The sequence below is a fragment of the Curcuma longa genome, chromosome 11, assembly GCF_044706935.1.
Source record: "Curcuma longa cultivar G26 ecotype Majalengka, Jawa Barat chromosome 11, ITB_CL_G26_1.1, whole genome shotgun sequence".
Classification (NCBI taxonomy): Eukaryota; Viridiplantae; Streptophyta; class Magnoliopsida; order Zingiberales; family Zingiberaceae; genus Curcuma; species Curcuma longa.
In genome coordinates this window covers 7,765,991-7,789,648 of record NC_133871.1, presented here as the reverse complement: position 1 = coordinate 7,789,648, position 23,658 = coordinate 7,765,991, and the positions used below count along the sequence as shown (strand labels likewise).

General features: G+C 35.2%; 1 protein-coding gene and 1 pseudogene across 2 annotated transcripts; both read left to right on the top strand.

Moving 5' to 3' along the window:
• The first annotated feature begins 2,390 nt into the window (after positions 1-2,390).
• LOC141841777 (uncharacterized) lies at positions 2,391-7,297 on the top strand (annotated as a pseudogene).
• A 1,351-nt stretch (positions 7,298-8,648) lies between these two features.
• Positions 8,649-23,454, top strand: LOC141840371 (uncharacterized). Of its 2 annotated transcripts, XM_074728341.1 has the most exons (20): positions 8,649-8,812; positions 8,925-9,042; positions 10,113-10,204; positions 10,300-10,338; positions 11,890-11,943; positions 12,863-12,937; positions 13,453-13,518; positions 13,637-13,679; positions 15,439-15,487; positions 16,384-16,477; positions 16,563-16,615; positions 19,107-19,156; positions 19,245-19,288; positions 19,360-19,462; positions 19,541-19,633; positions 20,420-20,486; positions 22,048-22,114; positions 22,206-22,259; positions 22,383-22,538; positions 23,196-23,454. In XM_074728341.1, the coding sequence occupies exons 2-19, from the start codon at positions 8,976-8,978 to the stop codon at positions 22,515-22,517; spliced, it is 1,245 nt and encodes a 414-aa protein (XP_074584442.1). In that variant the 5' UTR covers positions 8,649-8,812; positions 8,925-8,975; the 3' UTR covers positions 22,518-22,538; positions 23,196-23,454. The 2 variants fall into 2 exon arrangements, with proteins under 2 accessions (XP_074584442.1, XP_074584443.1); XM_074728342.1 differs by lacking the exon at positions 19,107-19,156 and having other exon boundaries at positions 19,204-19,288.
• The last annotated feature ends 204 nt before the right edge of the window (positions 23,455-23,658 follow it).

Sequence of the window (23,658 nt, the reverse complement as noted above, 5' to 3'; positions counted from 1 at the left end):
GGGCGGCGCACCACCAGCAGCAGCAGGAGGCGGCGGCGCGCATGTTTATGCCTTCAGGGTAGATGGCTAATTTCTGCTCAACACCAAGAAAAAAATTAAGAAGATAGACATTTCTAGGAAGCTTGAAATTTGTGGTGCAATTATTAATTAATTAATTATTATTATTATTATTGAAATAGATGTGGCCTATGTTTAGTAGCATGTGTCAACAAGTTACATAAACTATTCAAAAATGTGTTGATCCTCCAATCTAATTAAGAAATATAGACATCTCACGTAATTACATTAGAATTGGATTATAAAATATAATACACCATAATATCAAATTATATACAAATTGAGAGAAAATAGCCATTTAAATGATCAATAAATATTTCAATCAAATAATATAAAATTATGATAAATATATGTATTAAATATTAAATAAAGAAAGAAAAAAACTTAATTATTAATATTAAAATATAATAAAATTTATTTAAATATAGATAACAATATAATAAGGGATACAATTTAATGAGAATTTATATATTTAGTAAACTAAGACTAAGTAATCAAATTATTTGTATCAAATTATATGTAAATATGTTGCAATTCCCAGAGCTTAGTTATCCTCCTGCTGGTTAGAAATTTGAATGGAAATAATATTGGAGGAAAGGAAATCAATTTTTAATCTCATATTGAAAATTTGATAGTATTATAAATGATTTATAATTTGTCATAAGCATTGAGACCGTGAACATATATATATGATTATATACTCTCTTCACATGTGGGTCAATAAGGGTGCAAATTCATAGTCTGAATTATATTAAATCAAGTTAACTCATGTACAACACGACTTACACTCATTGAATGCTGAATCAATCGGGGGGGGGCAAAATTTACCCAAGCAAATCAATTAATATTTTATCACATGAATTCTTCTTTTGCAAATTACTTAAATGTGAAACAGATGAATTAATCATCAATTAATGAAGAATTTGTAACCACGAGTGAAACAACCAATCATTAATGGTTGGTGGCTAATGTTTCAAAGTCAAGAGAGTAATGATTTTTATTCGGCCAATTATTGCAGACACACAATGATTTTTTTCTTGACTCCGTCCTTGCCAGTGATAACAATCAGGTACTTCCTTAGTTTGCCACGAACAACTTGTGTTGGATTGCTATCGTGGGAAATGCTCGTCTATCTTAAGCTTAAAGCACAGTCGAATAAGGATGAATCTGTTCTAAGAAAATCATGTTAAACGTAGGCCTTTGTTTCTTTATTTCCAACTACTCGAAAATCCACTCGGACTCAGAATTACTTCTCGAGCACTTGACTTCTCATCCTGAGCACCTGGACTCAATACCCAAGAACTTGACACTCGGGCGATAGTCAATAGTTGGGCATGTGGTTCCCAACTCAACATCACTTCCCTGACTTGGTGTTTAAGTAGCAATGCGTTCTGACTCGACACTTGGCATCTCGACTCACTTAACTTTTCACTCGGACTCAAGAGCACTCGAGTACTTGAACTTGCCAATGATGTCCTACTCAGGTTGGTGCAATTTAGTAGCGATCGACTCCATCAGATCTTCCTTCCCTATTGTAAGTTTGAAATTGTCAACTTATGTCATTTAACAATAAGTTGAGGTTGAATTTCGATTTCAATTCAATATTTCCCTTGTAACTCTAACGAATATCTCCAACAAAATGGTGGAAGATTGTCAAACAATGGTCGATCTAGCAAGCCTTGTTTTATCCACGACAAGAGAAAGGTCCTTGAACCATTTCAAAAACAATCATATCTGAAGCCAATAAAAGGATGAACAGTCGGCACTAATGCTTTCTTTCCTAAGCCACCTAAGCTACATGTCTAAACAAACAAGGAAAAGATAAGCAAAGCTTAATTGTTTGAACTGCACACAACGCGAGCATAGTTTAATTGTTCACAACTTAGGTTATTTTCCACTTATCTGATTATCAAACAATGAGAGCTTAAAATCTACATAGTACATGAATAATCAATAATATTAAAATGTCACGCTAGAAGTCATTTTATTTTTTAAATTTTTGTAGTCATCAAAATTTAGAGTTGAATCGTCGAATAATAAGAATTAGATATCTGTTTAAAAAAACTGCAAATCCATTGGGCTATTTCAGATTAGTCTAAACTACTATTATATTTTAAAATCACTTACATTGTTACAACTATTGTAATAAGTTTGATTAAATGCCACTTTTAAATATTTCCTAAAGTATAATTCTCCATCACTTATCAGCGGGTAAACAAAGTGGGCGGCCTCTTCTACGTGTGAGTACGGAAGCTTAAAATATCTTCAGATATTGGCACCCATGGAACACACCCATGCGCTTCTCCATTCTCTCTCTCTTTTTCCCTCTCAAACCCAGGAATGGAGGAGACAAGGAGATGAGCCACGAGCTGGTCGAAACAGATGCGCCAAGAACCCTAATTTGTCAGGGGGTTTCTGGCCAGCGGGAGAAAAGGCTCGTTGCTTAAGTTTTATACGGGTTATCCGTGAGTCAGCGAGCTGTAGAGCGCGCCAGATTTTGCGGTTTCGACGCGAAACCCCCGAGCTCGCTTGGTCGATCTTAGCTCCTGAAGCGGCTTTTCCGGCGGGAGCTCTTGTGGTTTTCCTCTGACCCCGATCCACGCAGAGAGATGCTTGGTTGATTTGAACTTTCTTTCACTCATCAGCGGGGCTTTCTTCGGTTCTAAAGGTGTCGCTCTTGATTCAACTGAAAAAAGGTTTTTTTTTTCCGAATATTTCAAACAAAGAAAAATTGCACATCGAGGAGATTGTTGGTCCTGTTATTTTGAATTAGGACTATTTTAGTGTTTAGCGATCGACTTAATTAGTAGGTGATGATAGGCTTTCTCATACGTTGATTGGGTTTTTATGAAGCTTTATGCTATTGGAAAGTGTGACTTCCTTATAGTCGGTTTGAAATAGCTTATCTTCAATTTGAGAAGACTTTGTCCTATGAATTGATCTAATTGAGCCACCAAAATAAAATTTTGGTTTTTCCCGTCATGTTCTCTAGAGATTCCACTTGGTTCAGAAATAATTATACTGGTTCCTTTTATCAAAGATTGTTGATATTCTTTTAGTTGCTTCTTTTAATCCCCTTTAGCTGTTTATTATAAATCAAAATATGCTGGCTGTTGATCTTAACTTCTGTCAGACTGTCACGATATCCTATAGTGACTTTCAGCATTACTTGTTTGTTCCACAGTGAATTCTATTGTTTTTTTTTAGTTCCGGAAATTTTCTGAGAACGTAATCATTTTTTGTTTCTGATTACTTGAATATTGAGGGTGACAGCGATCAAATTGTCAACCACAGAAGTCTTTAGCTGATGGTAATGTTCAACGTATTTGTTGGTGATTTGAATATTCAAACAGTCCTTGTCTAGTGGGTCTTTAATGCGTCCTTAATTTTCTCCATAGCAGATTCCATTTTCTCATATTTAGTGAACAGTAATTGAGTTTATTCTCATAATACACGCTGAGGGAACAAAGCGGTCCTATTTGACATTTTCGTGGTCATAAAAAAAAAGTAACCATGATTTCTGTATTTTAGATGCCTGATGGACTAGCAGTTCTGTTTCTTCTTCTCGTGGTTGTATAATTTTGTTAAAAGAGATTATAGCAACACCATTCTTGTTGCACCAATCAGTGCTCTTTTGATTTAGATCATCTATGATTCTCTGAAGCTTTTTCTTCTCTCGCTCTCCCCCTCGTATCCTCTGCCATTTTAAATCTGTTTTCACTTGTTTTGCAATCTCATATGTTTCGTAAATTCACATTTATGATTTCTGATGCAAATTTCAAGACACTGCCATTCTCTTGTGATAGGAACTTCTGGAGATTCAATGGACAACATTATTTTTTCAGGCTCCTGCATGAAGGGAACTAAACCTAGTGTTTCTATCTTTAAAAGGCCTCAACATTAATTCCTTCTTAAGCTTGTATACATTAGGAGGAAGTGGGTACAAAATCAACATGGGGGCAAATTGTTGTGTGGCTATAAAGGACAAACCCTTGCCTAGTCCACTTCGTTTTGAAGTTTCAACGTATAGGAGTTCTAGACACTCGCCTACTTGGAGCTTTCGGTGGGATAACCGAACACACATAGAGGATGCAATGGAAAATGCTACTCAATTTGCTCAACAGGATATTGAGAATGCTGTGCTTGAGATTAAGAGTGAATCACCAAATGAAACCGAAATCTTTTCTGATAGTGGCAGTCCATCAGATGCTTTCCAATTACAAAAGCGGCTTAAGTCTCCAGTTAGAATTGGAACTGCTGGGGAGTCAAGAGATGTTACTCAAGGTAGAATGTCACAAATCTCATTTCTTGAGTCAGTTACATGTTTTCATGGCACCAAAGAACAATAATATTGTTCATTTGTTATAGAAAATTCTTATTTACTTACAATTTTTAAATCAAATTTGCCATTTTTATTTGGTGGTCAAGCACTTAACTTGCAGAAAGCATGTCTGTTATCTGGAGTTGTTTGCTACTCTATTCTCTCATTAGTGCTACATGCAATTCCATTCTGTACTTCATGCCAGGAAAACAGTAGGAAGGTAATAGCCCATTGTATCATTTTGCTTCTCTATTTTCTCATTAGTGCCACATGCAATTCCATTCTGTATTTCATGCCAAAAAAACAGTACAAGGTAATAGTCCATTGCATCATTTGGATTGGTCCCTAAGTCACAAGGGATGCCAAACTAATGTCTTGTGGTCATTTCCACTAACCCAATACCATATCATTTAATAACTTTTGCTAAGAGTTATCCAGTTAACTTTTGTCTCCTTTGTGATTCATCTGCTTCTCAAAATCAGTTGATTTCTCTGGCTCATTGTACTATGTTAGTACTATCCTTTTGCTTTCTTATAGTTGAAGAGTAGTATTATTCTCTCTTTGCCTTTGGAGTTCAGAATTGTTCTATTCTAACCATTTGTAAATATCTTCAAATAGCAAGGGCAAACTATGAGAGATTCTTGTGGCATGGTTTGTTTAGAGAATTGTTACTGGTTAATCACAAGCAATTCTTCTTCTTCTATTGAAGATCTCATATCCTAGTCCATCCATGGTCCTTCAGCACTGAATGTTGAATTTCCTTTATTTTATAAGGAGACAATTAAGAATCTAGTTGCAACTGTCATAATTTAAAAGTAAAATCTAGTTACATATACTCTTTATACAGTACTTGGTCACCTGGCAATATTTCTGTGAGACTATCTGTTTTACAATGAAAATCTCAAGGGTGGTGTGTGCTTTAGTCCAAGGCAAGAGTACTTAAGACAGGAATATAGTACGAGCAAAGGACAATTTGGCTGCACTGCATTTTTTCACCTTTTTTATTTTTTAAAAGGCTGGATTAACCATCTGCTCTGTAATGTCAGTCACCTTGAATCAGTTGCAGTAGGAAGGAAATTGTAATTTTCTTTTCTAGGTTAATATGCCATCTTGTTTGATTTTTGTGTTCTTTAGTTTTCCTTTCTTTTGTAACTTGATTTTCTTGTTTGCTGGTATTTAGTATGATATTTGTTTTTTGATAGCTAACAACATTCGTATAATTTGAAGTGGTTAATGTGCATCAAGAAGTTCATGGAGAATGTGTTGAGGAAGGTGCTGTAGTTTAAGTCAAAACTTTCCATGCATGTAAATTGCTAAGCTAATATGAAGGTACATTAAATTAGATGTAGATTCATGAGGAAACTAAGAAATTAAGATATTGCAAACATTTTTCTTGTGTGATCTAATCGTTAGGAGGTAATTATATTCTTTTTTAGTAACAAAATTTTCCTTCTATAATGAGGTGGAAAGTAGAATGTTCCTATAAATGGTAATGTAGTTTTAGTCATCTCCATGACGAGTAATTTCACATGCCTAGTATATGTGATGTTGATAGTCAGTAAGTATTTTGAATTTCTAGATCATTTAGTCAGACTAATAATTAATGAGCTTTAGGATGAGGACACTTTCTGGTCTTTCTAAAATGCTCTTCTATTTCAGGATAAAAATGAAGAGATACTACAAGTTATATATAAAATTATCCTCAGATGCCTTTACTATCCATTTAGTGCATTTCCTTTACCTTTCTTATTAGAATATCTTTGGCTTTAATTTAATGTATTCTTTAATCAAACAGAAACTCCATTCCCTGCAAATAATTCATCCCCCAAGGTGAGATTGAATAAGTTGTTTCTGGTTACTCTCCTCTTCTATTAGCCATTTATATTAATCTCATGTTTCCCTTTGATTTAAATTCAGAGAATGGGCCATAGATCATCAAAATTAGCCATTGCTTCAGATTCGAAGTTAATAAACTCAGCGGCCTTAATTCCTTTGTTATCTGCAACTAGAGCAGATCTGTCATCTTCTACGAGTGATTCTTTGCCATCTGATCCAATTTTAACAAGGAAGGTTTGCCAATCACCCAGCTGTGAACTCTGACAACAGCTATCTGACAGCAGAATAGCACCCCTTCAATCTGTTGATGAGAACAGCTTTGCTGGAGCAAGGCCGTCATTTGTGCTCTCTTCCTGCAGCAATGACTTCTCCATAAGCGGTTCCCATGGTGGGTCTTCTGATGCCTGGTCCACACAGGCATTCTTCGAGCTTGTGGCTTCTTCAAATAAGGAAAGGTGGTCAGCTGACAGTGTCAACCTTACATCATGTAGCAGCCAAAGAGCTTGCTCAAATCCTCCAGATACACCTCCTCATCAGAAGACTTGTAAAGCATGCTCAAAGCGATTAACAGGGCACTGTGTGGTTGTGTGGTTGCTGTTTTGGTTTGTGGTCATCTCTATCATTCCGAATGTTTGGAGAAAGTTACTACTGAAATAAACCGATACGACCCTCCTTGCCCTGTCTGTACGCATGGAGAAAAATCTGCAATAAGGCTATTTGAGAAGGCTGGCATGGACATAATCAAATCTTGCAAGGGTAAAATGGCAGAAACTGATGCACTTGGAGACGATCAGTCTGATGATGGGAAGGGGGCTCAAAAAGACCTCAAAATAGGAACCAATTCGAAGGGGAGATCTTCTTACAGAAGGTCATTCTTGAAGCAGTATTTTTCCCTTGCTAAACAATCAACATCCAGAGGTGGACCTAAGATGAAGAAAGGATTCTGGGAAAAATATCGTCGAGAGTGAAGCTACAAGCAGGATTATGGAAGAAACTTTTCGCATAAGCAGATTAGGCTGTGGCAAAATCATTCTGATTTCCCAGCTGCTATAATGGAAAAAAAGCATCACAAAATTAGTTTGCTGTTCACCTAGTAGATCAATATGCAGGAAAACAAGTTGGGAGATAATCAAGCCCCCTCAACAATTTCCCCCTTTCTGTGAAATATTTGATTCTAGGTACCTTGTAGTAGTATCTGAGAATTCATTTTAATTGTTGGCAATTCTGCTGTCTAAAATTTGGCACTCCCAGTGACTTTTTTGGAGCATAGGCTGAGTAATTGTATGCTATATACGCTCCTCTTGAAATAGAACTTGTCTTGTCTCCAATGCTTGATCGATAACAGCGTTGTTTGTGCGTGGTCTTTATTTAGTTTCAGGTAATGTTTGTTCCGCCCATCAATTGCCTGGCTTGAGCTTAGGAATACATATAACTGTTATTACTATGAGTATCTCTTACATATTAAAATAAATAGCATCTACGATCAGTAAATAATATAACCTTCTTGTTGGAATGAAAAAATAATATGCTTATTATTAATTTATAGAAGGCCACCCCTGTCTTACATGATATTATTTATAAATTATAAAATAACATTTTATATTTTATGGATAAATCATGGACAAAAATATAAAAGGATGTTTTTAATTATCAGTGCGTCCCTTCTTTTTTAAACATCAAAATAATTTTTTTATTTTAAAAATATTTTTATTTCAATGCGATAAAAGATGATTTCACGGTTAAGTATCATCGATCTCACAGTAAAAATACAAATAGATAAATTAAATATTGAGTAGGCTCTTAAGTGGGAAGGCATTTCATAACTACTTTACTATAATGTATAAAATTAAATTATTTAATTTGATAGTTTTATATAATTTTTTTATAAATTTAATTAAAATTATTTAAATTTAATCAAAATTATTTTTAAAAAATTAAAATTATTATACCAACCATTAATTGATCGTAGCAATCATTTAAAGTAATTTTGATTTTTATAATGATTTTATGTTTTAAAAAATATTTTTAATTAAGATTAAATAATATTAACTAGGTTAGAAACAAAAATTGTATAAAAAAGTTTACACGTTGTCATTCCGAAGAGGATCGAAACAACGACAGCAGAAATTAAAATTTAATTTTACACGTTGTCGTCATCGAAACAACGACAGCAACAATTAAATAAATAAAAAATAAAAAAAACTACCCTGAGATTGCATCGTCGTCGCGACCACTGCCGACAACCTCCCCAGCACCGCCTCCAGCTTGTCCCCAAAGGTTCCTCCGCCGATGCCACACCCTCGATTCCCGCAGGCGACCCCCGTGCACGTCTTCCCCGATATCCGCCACCATCTCACCGCTGCGCCGGCCCAAACCCCAGTGGGTGTCGCTCATTCGGGACGCAACCTCTGATAGCCCAGCCTGCAGGCCTGCAGCCGATCGCGAATCCGCAGTTCGCCCCATTCCTTCCATTCTGGGCCAGCCCTCGTCGGTTTGTTTACCATAACGAGAAAAGGTGGCTTCCGAAGGAGATTGAGCCTCTTCCGTTGTCAAACCGGAGCCGAGATCTCCTAGCCCTTGGACCCGATCCTGTGTCAGGCACGTAACTGACGTATTCAAATTTCAAATGGAGAGGGATTAACAACTCAATGATCTTTGTTCTTTGATTAATTTTACTTGCACAATTATCCTTTATCTCCCCTTTGACCAGAAAACAGCTTTATATCACGGCATATTGTTGATAATCTTTGGTTGCACCGGAATGCCGAGCGGTGGGAGTTCGCTAACTTTGGGATTCTTCACTTCTGCGTTTCTCCGTTTCGGTCTAGGTACATAATCTCTTTCACACATATGACACAAAATCGTCTAAGATTACACGTTATTACTGTCGGTCAAATCTAGCATAAGCTCTTGTTTCTCTTCTTTGTTAGGTTCTATTCCTGATTATGTTTCAGAGTCTAGTGATAAATCAGATCTCTCGCTCCATTCAGCCAATCTAACATAAAGAATAAGAGAAATGATACCAGTAACTGCTTGATATTGAGAATATAAAGAATTTATTTGTTTATTTATATGCGCTGCTAATTTTAATCCTTAGGACCCTCATGGTTTTAATGGTTTAATATCATAACGATTTACATGTATAAAGTTAGCATAATGGTTTTGTTGGGAAAAACATATTACTTCGTTGTTTATATTATCACCAAGGTTTGAAAAACGTATGCAAATGGTATATGGTTGATTTGCTACATAACACATGCAGTAGACAGGGGGCATGTGCAGACAGTATTCAAAATATTTAAAAATTAAATATTTTGATAAAATTCTATGAGACTCACATATATACGATAAAGTATACTAATTACTGCATCCAATTCATACTTTCACATAGAATATATATGTCAATCATATAATGCAAAAACAGATGAAATATAATAGTCAATATTAATCCATCATGTAAAATATATCATGCATATAAGCATGCATATGGTTAATATATAAGAATATTTATCATTTGCAAGATAAGTATTTGAGTTAACATTTACAATTACAAGCTATAAGCTATGAAATAAGTACTGTATGCTTTCAAGTTGATTAGGTCCAGTTTAAATTTGTGCAAACTAACCACAGTTTTTTTTCTCTCAAAAAAATTGTATATGTGGCTGTTAGCTTCTGCTATGTGCTCCCCTTTTTAAACCCACTTAGGAGGCCACATAAAACCATGAGTGTCACTTGCACTTGTCCTTCTTGATTGACACGCAAATGATTTATTTTTACAAGATGACTGGATGTTTCTAGTCTCTTGTACCATTTTACTTTTCTTACATTAAATCTGTCCATGTGTGTATCTTTCTTAATAGTTTCCCTCGTTTCTGTTTTTTCTCTCACTGTTCAACAGCAACCTTCTTGCACTTCTACTACGTCACATCTCTCACGGTGCCAAGTTCTAGTTGTTACGCCTTGGATAATACTAGTCACCTTGTTGATTTTGTATCCTCACTCTAAATGATAAACATTAGACTATATGCTTAAATTGTCATCATTTGGAGATTGTTCATGGATTGTTTTCTTTGAGCTGCTACTAGACTGAGTGGATTGGCCATACTTTTGAATACGATGGAAAGGTATGAACTGATCACTTTTTTGAACAATTCCATGCTTTAGAATTAATAACTGATGGTTTTAGTGAGAATATCTTGACCAAGCCTCTTTTAATATAGCCAAATTCTACTTTGTATAATTTCACTCACAAGTCAAAACAATTGTTTTTTCTGCCTAATTACTAGGATCTATGTTTTAGCTCAACTTCTGAATTATATCCTTGGTTTGTTATATTCCAAGAATTAAAATTTTGTCAGGGATTCTGCTTAGCTATATCACTGTTTCTGTAATCTGTAATGATTCGAGATTAAGGAGATGCTTCTATAGAAAGATTTAATCTGCATGAAACGAATTACATCAGAAGCTTATATAAAATTGAGACATGGCATAATAAACATGTCTTACTGAAGCAAATAATTTATCCTACCATGTGATACAACATAAATTAAAGCAACTATTGCACCCAAAGAATTAAATTCCATTTTGTGCTAGTTGACATGGTTAAAGTTTTTCATTCCGCCCGCCAACCGGCACACAACAAGGCACGAGACACTGACACAGTTGTGAGAATTGCAATTACCTTCCTCCTCTATGAGCCTTCCTTCGCTAGTGACAAAGGAGACTAGGGCTCTACAATGAGTAGGACTTCTTCAAGGTATGTGGTATGCCTCTTCCTATGCCTCATTCATCTCCTCTACCTTGTACTTCTCTTCCTTCGCCTCCTCCTCCTTTATCAGTCCTCTTCTCTTCCTCCTCCTTTGTCGTTGGTCCTCTTCCTTTGCCTGTTCCTCTGCCGTTGATGCTCTCTCTCCTCCTCCTCAAAGAGACCGCCACCTAATCTAAATGGAACAATTTCGTTCCAATATCTACTCAAAACTCCAAGTCTGGTCAAAACTTTAAACCTTGAGTGCATCATGTATGCACATTGGATGTTTTTTAGTGCTGCTCGATAGATTAAACTGAAAGATGAACAGGAAATATAAGAGAACATTATGGCATGAAGGGGTGACCAACTATGCTTCTAGGTTGGAATTCTCAACAACCAGCAGAATCAAATACAAAATGCTTGGATGTCGAAATGGATATGTTGGTTTCTTTAGTTGCAAGATTATGTGGTCTTACACTAAGAAGCTGTAGGTGTTATTGTAAAAAAGGTGAAGCAGCATGAATAAAAATGATCAGTCTGGCCTTCCTTGATGCTAGGTTTTCGTGTTTGATAAATTTGGCTAAGTCTAAAAACACTAGAAGTATGCTTGGGTTGTAATGAACAAGTTATGAAGTTGGATAAAAACTTAGGGGTTTTTTGGAATCTAATGTTCGAGGATCTTCTTGAGATGATTATTGCAGGTCATATGAAGTGGGCAGTAACCAAAATCTATTAGACGTGACCTTAACCCCTACTAGATTTTTACTCTAGCATGTATGATTTTTTGTAATACCCATCCCTAATATTGCAATTCCTTTTCTTTCATATTTTAGTCATGTAAAATATAATCCTTAGAATAGAGAATTAGTAAGTTTTCCATATACATGTTGTGTATCATTGAATCTACAGTGCGTCGGTGCATATATAGGATGCCGATTTGGTGGTTCGATTCTGCAAGGATGTGGAGCGCCGTTCTCAAGCGGTAAGGATGTGGGCTCTATGCTCATTTTGTGACTTCTTTTTTCTATTTGCTTGTATATAGACTGCTAGTTCTTACTACAGTGATGTTGTCAATATACCAAATTGGAAAAATTAATGGTGTTGATGAAGGACTGTTGGAACACATTTTATAAAACTCTCAACAGAGATCTATAGATGCGCCAATTATTTATTTTATTCTTGTTTGTCAAAACCTTTATGGAGATCTGAAGAAGACAATATTAGAGGCATCATTATTGAATTTGGTGCTTATTAAGTTTGAATAATGATATCACTGTCCCAAGTCAATTCACTGGTGAAAAAAGGTTCATGTTGCTGATCCCAACTTGTTGGAACCTTAATTTTGCTTTATTGTCATCATTTTTCTTCTACATTCTTCAGCTAATTCTGCTTCTTAACCACATATGCTATTTTGAAATATCCTTGTTCAGTGATATGGAATATGGATTAATGAATACATATATTGGCATTAGGTGAAAACTTGATGATTTTATTACTTACAAGCCAAAACCACAACTGGTATTAAGTCATGCTAAGGAAATATTCTTTATGTATTAGCCACGTCATTTCAGATGGATTGTCACACAATATCTCATCAATCAGCACTGTTCTTTGCTCTAATATTTCACTTGCAGGGATAAATAAAGCAGTAACAGAAACTGGGTTAGTATGATTATGTGTCTGAACCTTGGACTTCAATTCAAATTAAGCTTCTTAGAGTTATAATGTCAGTGTCTTTCGACTTTTCCTTTGTCAGATTTTAACAAAGTCAACCTGCTATTGTTTTCATGAGAAAGGAAAATACTTTTTGAGCTATGTATTGCTAACTTCAACATTTTTGCACATCTAAATGTATCTTATGTTCAGAACACAAACATAATTTGCCACTCTCCATTTTGTAGGGGTATATAGATTTTGGCCGTTATGAAACTTCAAACTATTTTGTAGCTGGTTCAGCACCAGTAGACTTTGTCCAGGTACATATTAAAAAACTGAGGTGAATGCTTTTGGCCCATATTTGCTCAATTTTGTTTCTGTACCTATTGGTGTCAAAAAATATACCCTAGATGGATATTAATGATGAAGGCTCAACAACAGATTGACTTGTTGGGATACGGCAGTTGTTCTTTAACTGGTGTGATTTGTTGGGGCATGTTATTGGGCAAAAATCAAAAGGGCACCGCATCCTAATTATCAGAATCATCAAAAGGGTGCCCTTTTTTTAAAAACAAAGTCAAAAGGGTGCCTTTTTTTTTTAAAAAAAAAAGTCAAAAGGGCACCCCGTCATATTTTTCATACCGAACATAACCTTATTCCATAGCTGTTGTAGAAGCTACGACATTTGATATGGTTTTGATATCTTGTTTTGTATGATTTTGCTCAATTGATGTGCTTGAAGCATCAACCACCTCATTGATTTGATATATCCTTATAGACTTACAAATGATTTTAGTTCCATCACTTGCCATCTGATCTTAATTTGTCACTTCAGGGGTATTACAATGGAGATTTGCAAAATTGTGAACGTAGTTTTGACCAAATGGGCCGTATATCTCAGGTTGGTTCATGGTATTCCACATAATTCTAAGGTGCAAGGGTCTTTTTTTGGCTTTTATCAACTAACTATAATATATAATTCTATTTAATTTTGACCTCTTTTGTCCTGTGTTTTTTAGGTAGATATTATATGTGGAACTTGCTTAAATGGAGCATGTACAGGTCAGCGTCTTTCATTTTAAGCTCTGTTTTGTATAAAGGAAGGAAACATCTAAAGAAAATGAAAACTAGAGAAAACAATCTCATAGGTAAAAATTATGGAATATTTTCCATCAGCGCATCTCCTTTGAGGAAAGGAAACTCAACTTTTAAAAGATTGTTTATCAAAATGTAAAAAAAACATTAATGGGAATTAATTAAAAAAATTATTTAAAGTTTTTTTTTGCTTGGATTTGAGCTTTACATGCACACAAAAGTGAGTTTTCTATCCAAATTGGATAGAAGTAATATAGAGAAAAATTGACAAAAGATTTTCCCTATCTTTTTCATCCCTCCCACTTTACACCGAAGGAAATAGAGGAAAGACCCTTTTTCCTACAAAGGAAAGAAATAACTAGGAAAAGAAAGAGGTAAGGGAAAAAAACTCGTATGAAAAGAATTGTTAAATAATTTTTGTCTCTCTCTTTCCTTGGAGAGAAGGAAAGAGGAAGGAAGCCTCCTCGGGCATGGTGCAGCGGTAAGACGCTCGGCAGATTAATCAAGCACCCACAATTCGAATTTCAACTACGTCGCACCGCAAGACATTTTCCTCCAGTGGGATGAAAAATTTGAGATGTTGATTGTTGGGTGAGGAGCCACTTGCGTTTCCGGATTTGCCTAGTGGGCAAACCAGGGGAGGGCCCCCTACCTCCAGGATTAGTTGGGTCTGTAAGGGTTTCGACACCTCGATTATCAAAAAAAAAAGAGGAAGGAAACTTATGCTTCAAAACTTTATTTGTTAAAAATAAAAAAATAAAAAATAATTTGAAAAGATAATAATTTTAAAATTTTAAGGTTGAATTGGAGCTCCATTAAACACAAAAGTGAGCCATCTGGCCCAATTGAACCGATAGAGAAAAATTGGGGATTCCCCAACCTTTTCCTTCCCTGTTTTTCTGCCAAAGAAGTCCAAGGAAAAGTGCCATTGGAGAAATCTTACTTTACTTCATTTTTGGTTTCTTTCCCTCATAGGAAATACAAATTTCTATTTGGATGGATATGTAAATCTTTGACAGTGTGCATATTTGTTGTATTATGGTTACTGGTCACTGCTTTAAAATCCTGGTAACTATATATGGATATAGAAATATAAATGCTTTAAATCCTTTAGTGGTTTTCAAGCATAGGGCCTTTACCCATTTGCTAGCATAAGGACGTGAGGCAATAAGCCAAGGCTTTTATACTGCTTAAGTACTTGTGCATATATTTTGTCAGGATAGTAAGATATTTATAACTAGGGCCCTATACTCCGTTTGACCTCTTAATATCAGAAGCCAAGTCATATTTAACATTAAACAGTACCTTGCATTAGGTCTAATATCGGTTTTGATCCTTATTTTAATCCCGACATATCAACAGGGCACAATTAGTGACCTGAACCTTGCATTATTCCACACTTTTATCCTTTAAGGGCATCATGCAATTAAGTCAAGGCTTATATACTGCTCAAGTACTGGTGTCTATATTTTATCAGGATAATATGATACGTATAACTAGGACCCTATAGTCACTCATATCTCATAGTTTCGGAAGCTAACTAATGTTGGCACTAAATAGTACCATGCATTAGGTCTAATATTGGTCTTGGTCCTTTTAATCCCATGCATATCAACTGTGTACAATCAGTGACTTGAACCTTGTATTACACTGTGAATAAGCATTTAACTTTTACAATTTTGTGTTGTTTTTCTTTACACATTTTTGACTGTCAGAATTTTTGCAGGGCAACCTGGTTGCATATGTAGTGTAAGCTATGATGAATCTCTATGCAGGTGTGTCAAATTGGCTTGTCTTTTTAATCCTTTTATGTTTTGACATTGTTGTTTTACTTATGACTTCATGTTGTTGTCTTATATTCTTCCCAAGAAAGATAAAACATTTTCTTTTCTTGTTATATTGGATAGATTTGAGAGCAGGCAATATTTACTTTTCATAGCTATGTCATATGCGGTGATATTGTTCTTTACAATAGGCTTGTAAGATTCTAATGGATGAGGAGGCTAGTTCATGGCAAATTTGATCCTTTCATGTCTTTGTGAGTTGGCCAATTTTTTGTTCATGGAAAACCTGCCCAGATAATCTGATTATCTGCTTCTTCTGGTCCTTTCTAGCTCTCAGATCTATGTTTGGCTTTTGAATCATCTTCCTGCATTAGGTATCTTGGTTCATGATGATTTTCTCATCCAGATAAGATTCTCAATGATTAGACTAAATTGGATTGTTTTACATGCTTGGCTTGGTCAGTGCAATTTATCAAGCTGACCTAAAGCACAGGCATCTCTGCATCTACAGAATTGTTCAAAAAGATCTTGAATGTCAAATTTTATGAGCTGGACTGCATGAGTGGTCAAATTAGTTGGACCAAAATCATATTGGACAGATTGCTGCTTTGTTCAGTGTATCATGCATACACTCACCTAGTTAGGGTCAAGTATGAATCCACTTGCCAAAAACTAGCCTTTACCATCTTATATTATAAGATTATGTGATGCTGAACCAGGAAATTTGAGTCAGCACACTACTCTTACAAACTGAGCGATAGCCTCATCAATTGATTGGAACTGAAAGAATATTAATTTCAGCTGACTTCAATAGATCAATATTGCATATGTTGTTACTATCTTGAGCCTGTCAATTGATTACTCTTTTTTCCTTCTTTATGAACTAGGGTGCATGCTCAACTAGCAATTCCATGCACTAATCGTGGTTCTCGAGTATTTGAAGGTTTTACTGTTGGTTTTCATCCTCGCTCATGGGAAATTGTAATACTAAATCTGTACTGTATTTTATGGCATTTTCTCTCTGTTGTTGAGTGCCAGAAGAATTCTCATTTGACATTTGGAACAGGTGTCCAATGGAATGACTCAACTAGGATACGAGAAGCTTCATAATGAATTCAGGTGTTATGCTCTTGGAAAACAAGTAGTTTATAACACTGTAATGCTCAAAATTATTTGCCTGAAAGTCTTTTATTGTTTGATTCATTTATCGTCATTGTTATATTGCTATTCAGTATTCTCCTATGTTTTATTTTATTAAAAAAATACTCGTATGAAGATGTTAATTTCTCAGGAAAAATTTGTGGACGGTTTCATGTAAAATTTGGGTAGTACCAACAAAGACAAAATGGGTAATATTTGTGACTATGGTTTGTCGTGAAGACTTGTAAAAGTACTAGGGCGATTTGGGTCACAATATTAGGGTAGCTGTTAGAGGTAGTATGAGTTATTAGATTATGTATGGTAGGATTACTTCAACATTTGATGTTTTAGGTTTAGGGTTATGCATTGATATTTATATACCATGTGATGTATGTCTTAACCAACAAGAATATTAGTGGAGCATTCCTTTCCCTAATTAAGACGGTATCAAAGTCCCTCTTCTATGGTAAGGATTTTCAGGAAAGTAATCCTGTTAGAGGGAGGCCAATTTCAGCAACAGTATCCCCTCATCTGTCTTCCTTTCTTCCTATCTTCAGAGTCCTAGCCTACTTATCTTTGTTCTAATCTTGTTCATGAGTTGAAGCTTCTGTCTGAGAGTGAGCATGAGCTCAAATCATCCATGGTAGCAGTTTTCTTCCTTTGTTGAAGAAATTGCTAAAGCCCCTGTTTGCTTGCTTTTTGCCCCATGACTAGTCATGGCCTAACATGGAGACTTATCTTCTTTGAATACACAACAAGGGATTCCCCTATTCTAGATGATTCCTAGGTTTCTGTCATCATCAGTGCTCTATAGCCTAGGTGAGTTAGTCTAAGATCTGCTCTTCCTCACCTTATTTCCTCCTAGCATTTGTCGCCGACCCTTCATCTTCTTTTTCATGCAACAGGAACTCTCTTCTTGTCTTTAACATCAGGAGCTTTCTCCTCATCGTGAATTGGTGGACTGTTAGTACCTCTTCTTGTCACTGAATCTGGATCTATTTGCGTTTCTGTCTAAGCAATCTCCTTGCATGAGAGTAAGCTATAATAGGTAGTGTCGTTTTCTAACTCCTGCCTCTGCAAAAGATAAGCATTCCCATGCTGATTGAGCGTGTGAATGACATCTCCCGATTTACTTGTCCATTGCTCATATGTTTCAGAGGGTTTCCTCCTTGTTCATTCCTCTGCTCAAGCTTATTCATCTCTTCATTACTGCTTGGCGCCCAAACATCAGTTTACTGCCCATGGATTTTTAGACTTGAGTGATACCAGCAACACCATGGTATCAACTTGAGATTACTGCAGCATCTTGCTTAGTCGGCTTCAGTTAGTGTCCAACAACCTGCCCTCAGAACTCTTCCTCCACTAGAGATCACTGCTATATGTAAGTCTTATTCCTTTGCTAGATCCAGATGGTGCTACTTTCATTCGGTTTTGACACCAATATCTCTCCCCGCTTGCTTCTTCGAATCTTTTCTCTTTCTATATGGAGCCACTTCAAAGTTGTATGTCATCTTCCAATAGTTCTAGATCTTGATGCCCTTTTTTCAGTAAATCTGGCCAGATTTCTTTGCTTTCAACCTTCTTCTAGCATCAGAAACAACATCCTTATCTCATCCTTCTGACATTGGCTTCATTCATACCTCCACAATCAGTGATTCAATCTCTTTCCTCTAGATCTGCTCATCTTCTGTCAATGTGTGGAGCTAACCTTAGTTCTCTCTTCTGCTGCTTTCCTTCCCCCTTTCTTCAGTTCGCCATGTGCTGTCGATGTTGTCACAAGGAGAAGCCCATTCAAGAGACTTACTAATGGTCTTGCCTCATCCTCTAAGCCAATTCTAGAACCCTTGTTGAGTGCTTCCTTCTCATCTTTCATTAGTTTGCCATGTGTTGTCAATGCCTTTGTGAGGAAAAATCCACTCAAGATTTTTTCTCTTAGTGTTTCACCATATCCTTTTTGTCAAGCTAAGATGAGGCGAATCAGCACCTACATACTTTATCAACGCCTTCAGAGCTTTACTTCTTAGTGTTTTCATTTTTCATGGTCATGTCTTAGTCGTGAGAACTTTTCTTGTTTATCTAACAAGATGGATATAGATAGTCTTTATGTTCTAGCTTGAGGAGAGTCGTAGAAGGATTGAGTTATTAGGTTATGTGTAATAGCTTTAGTTCCACATTGAGCGTTTTAGGGATAGGGCTTTAGATTGAGTACTATATACCATGTTGATAGATATCTATTAAGAAGAAGATTTGAACGAAATAAATCCCACTTAACATAAACTTTAAAGAATGGATCTAAAAATCATTTTTTGACTAATGATATAGCCATGATGATTAGTAAAAAGGCTGGATACTGCCTAGAAATGGTGAGAAATTTCAGCTTTATTGTTTTACATTGATTAAATTTTATGCCCTGAGGAGATCTGCTCACCAGTATTATAAATTACTATTACGTGTCTCATTGTTGTTTCAGTATGACTCCCAGAATGACATGTTTAAGTTTTCATGATAAGATATATGTTGGTGCGTTCTACTCTATCAGGCTTATTGTGTATTTTGTATTACTGCAGTTTTGGTACTGAACAGACACATGTATCTCTATATTTGACAGCAAAATCCAGCCTTTCTGGTCTTGTAAGAAAACCACTCATCAAGGTAAACTAATTTTTTCATCAGGTTGTTAATGACCTTTTTGTATAATAATTATTGGTCCTCTGCTTTGGCAGGTTAACCCAGATAAAGGGCTTGAGGTCAAGTTGACAGGTTCAGCAGAAAATGGCAGAGCCCCTACAACTTTATCACCAACAGTTCTCAATATATATTGGAGATGTATATTTCTTCAGCGGTTTAAACACCTACAACTTTGTCTGTAATGATCACCAAGAATGCTTTGCTACTATTTTACAGGTGAAGTAGCTTGTGAAACTCCTTATGAAATCCAGATTATGGTACCAGTTGATGGCTATGATCCAATTGGATTCACCCTGACAAAGCTATGCGGTTAGTTTTTCTTTATATATTTGCATGATATCTGTAGTGTTTAATACTTTTAGATGCTATGTAAATAGTGCTGGAATATTTTACCAATGTAAGTTCTTTGCATTGAAAGTCTATAGTTTAACTCTTTCATACTGTGTTACTGTTATCTGGTTTGGTTTGAAGTGGTTGTTCAAATGTCTGCTTTTTAAATAGTGGTGCCCATTTTCCATCGTGGTATAGCATAACAACAGATGAATTATGGTATTTACTTGTCATTTCTGCCATCAGTAGAGCTACTGTAGTCCAGGTTTGCTATATGTTTTTCTATGTAACATTCTGGATCACCATGCATGAAATTTGCGGATTAGTAATCAGTCCATGTATTAGAATTGACTTGATTTCATTTCAAAAATAATATAAAACACCATGGTTTTTAGTGACTTTGATAGTGACATTTGTTAGAGTTCACTGAATAGATTGATGATAACTTGAGTAGGGGTGTAACGAAAATTAAGTAAATATTAATTTTTCTATTCAATATAAATTTAGTTATTTGTAGAAAAATTTAGAATGACTATAGCATGCTATTTATTATACTTTTAACATTCAATTTAAAAGTATTTATGCTATAAGTAGTGTTATTAGATTATAGAATTCAATATAACTGTGTCATATTTATAAACCTTTTCACAAAGAATAATTTATACTTATAGTAAGTAGCGTTATTGGTTTACTATATTTAATTCTTAACTCACTAATTGGTATTTGAAAATGTTTGATGCCAATTCTGTAATTCATCATATGCAGATTATAGGCAAGAAAGAGAGGATGATTCTACTAATGGATGGGCTACATTTGGAGTGCTTTCTTGCATGTATGTCAGCAATCAATATTTGACGAATTGCTGGTATTTGATACATATATATGTTTTCTTTTTCTTTTGGAAGTGCCTCCTACGTTCTATTGGTCAAACACAGATTTAATATCTCAAAAATAATGTTAGTTGAGTAACGAACATTAGAAGATTTTTATAAGCCACAATTGGTAGTGTTGCGAAATTTGTACACATTATACCGGTGAGAAACAACAACAACAACCAAGTCTTATCCCACTAGGTGGGGTCGGCTATATGGATCCTTCTACGTCACTGGGCTCTATCCCCTATTATATTATCATTTATATTTAAATAAATTTTATTTTGTTTGATTATTGCTAACCAAACTTTTTTTTATCTTCTTCTTTCTCGTTTGATATGCATATTTGTAATAGTTTCACATCACCTAACTGGAACATTTATTGATCGTCTAAGTATATATATATACCAACTTAAATTGTCTCCCGAAGTTTTCCCTCAAGAGGTGTAATTTTGACTTTTTCTCTAATATTTTTATTTTTTTATCATGTTCATCCTTGTATGTACGCATATTCATTTTAACATCTTCATCTCATCTTCTGCTCATGTGCTCAAGTTATAGTCCAATATTCAACTCCATACAACAAATAAGTCTAACTGTTATTTTATAAAATTTTCCTTTAAGTTTTAGAAGTATTTTACAATCACAAAAAAGACATGATGCTCTCCTCCATTTCAGTCATCCCGCTCGTATTTTATGTAAGACATTTCTCAATCCTTCCATCGTTTTGCAAAAATGATCTTAAATATTTGAAACTCTAGTTATAGACAACTTGTCATTTTCTATTTTAATAATTTGTTCACTACGTCTAATATTGTTAAATTTAAATTTCATATATTTTGTCTTTGCTATATTAAGTCTAAAATCTTTTATTTCTAGCGTTTCTCATTAAGATTCGAATCTAGCATTTACTTCTTCATGTATCTCATTTATCAAAACAATATCATCTGTAAACAACATGCACCGCGGTACTGTATCTTGGATGTGTCTAGTGAGTTCATCCATGATTAGTGTAAAAAGATATGGATTTAGAGTTCATCCTTGATGTAATCATATCTTTATGAAAAATACTTCAGTTAATCCACTTGAAATATTCACTTTTGTCGTTACATTCTCATGCATATTCTTAATTAGTTCAATATACGCTATGCTAATTCTTCTCTTTTCTAGAATTCTCCATATAATTTCCTTTGGAACTCTATCATAAGTTTTTTTTAGTCGATGAATATCATGTGTAAGTCTTGTTTTTATTCTCAATACTTTTTAAGTAGTTGTTTGAGAAGATGTATCATTTTTATTATCGACTTTCCATGTATAAATTCAAATTTATTTTCGGTCACCGTAGTCTCCTTCCTTAGTCTTTTATCTATTACTAAAGTTTTATGGTATGCCTCATACCAATGGGGTGGATATTTGAGCAATTGTTTATCAAGTGGGTCTAAATAAGCATTTCTCCTTAAATTCTGTTTCTTTCTTCTCATTTTTGTCTTCAGTTATGAAATCTCTATCTGTTTAATTCAGCTTCATTGTCTCCTCTATGATTATTTGCTGTGGAGGGTTTTTCTACAAATCCCGTGTAGAACATCAGGTAATTTACTTGTTAAATTGGCAACACATAGTACTGAACTTGCTTTGGGAAAATGGATGTGACTTGATAAATTTACCGCCCTAATCTGCAGCATGGTCTTGATGCCTTGCCAGGAATTACAGCCCTTTCTGCACTTCTGGATAAGGTGGGTGACTTATTTGCTAAAGGATGAATATCATTTAATTCCATTTCTTCTACCCTTAGTTCTGATTTTTTTACTCAGTCAATTCATTAGATATTTAATCATAATATTCTTACGTTGATCAAGGTATCTGGAAGTCGTGGCTATACACTAGGAGATGTAGATAGCCATAATTTTGCAAATCAGACATCTTGGGAACGCCCATCTGCTTCAGCACAGGGAAACCCAAGGACAGAAGAGACTAGATATGGGTCAATCTGATAAAAAAACATTGATGACTCGGTAAACATAGACCTCTCATTTATAAATAGCATGCCACATTGATTTTTTTTTCGCCAGTTTCTTATTTGTCAATTTTGGAATTTTAATTCTACTTGGCAACTTTAAATGTTTTATTTCAGAGGGGCTATATATGATTAATGATGGTATGGAGAAAATAAAAAAAGTTCGTTCCCCCCAAAAAAATATTTTTATCTGTCATTTTTTTAAAATATATAAACGATGTAATAATTGGTTTTGGGCCAATCCACAAAGAAGATCCCTTTTATTCTAGAACAATGTTTTGATTGAAACAACGTATGATGAAACTCCATGTATAACAATGTTCATTTTAAAATGTTGTTATGAGATATGGGAGTTTGTAAAATAAGGGCCTTATTTGGGTATTTTGGAAGAAAAGGAGGGGTGTTTTTTTTGGCATTGTGTACACATGCTAGTTTCATGATTTCATCATATTATGTTACTCCAAGGATTTGAAAATATCCCTGGGTGAGTATTTCATAAATTTTACTCCAATGATATGCATTAACACTAATGTATATTTGTAGTTCACATTGGCATAAGAGGGCATGCTGTAGCAGATATAAAGTTCTTGGAAATTTGTTTATGATCATCATTTTTAATTCCTGACAGACTACTGTCATATTTTTCCTGTTATAGGTTCACTAGTCCAGAAAAATGTACATTAAAATTTGAGGTGGGAGGCTGAATGGCTACTGTACACTCTGGATATTCCCTCACGAAGTGATAAAGCAGTTCCCAAGTTGCACCTGAATTCCATTTTTTGGCAAGTTTCCAACTTGACTCAATCGCATTAGTTGTTTTTGAACCCATCCTTCAATGGCGTGCACATGAGATGTGCTTAGGCTCATCTTGTATTGCACGCTTACTTTATCAAGAGATTATATTAGAGCAAGCTTTATGACAAGAGTTTTGCCCCCTTCTTTCACACCCTCCCCCCCCCCCCCCCCCCCCCCCCCCCCCCCCCCCCCCCCCCCTTTTTCGTTTTGGCTTGTTTCACCAACAAGCCAAAGAGAAGAAAAATACTTGTAAAATTCTGATAAACTTGGATATATGGAATTCATGGGCATTATGCTAATTGTGGATGTCTACTACCAATTAT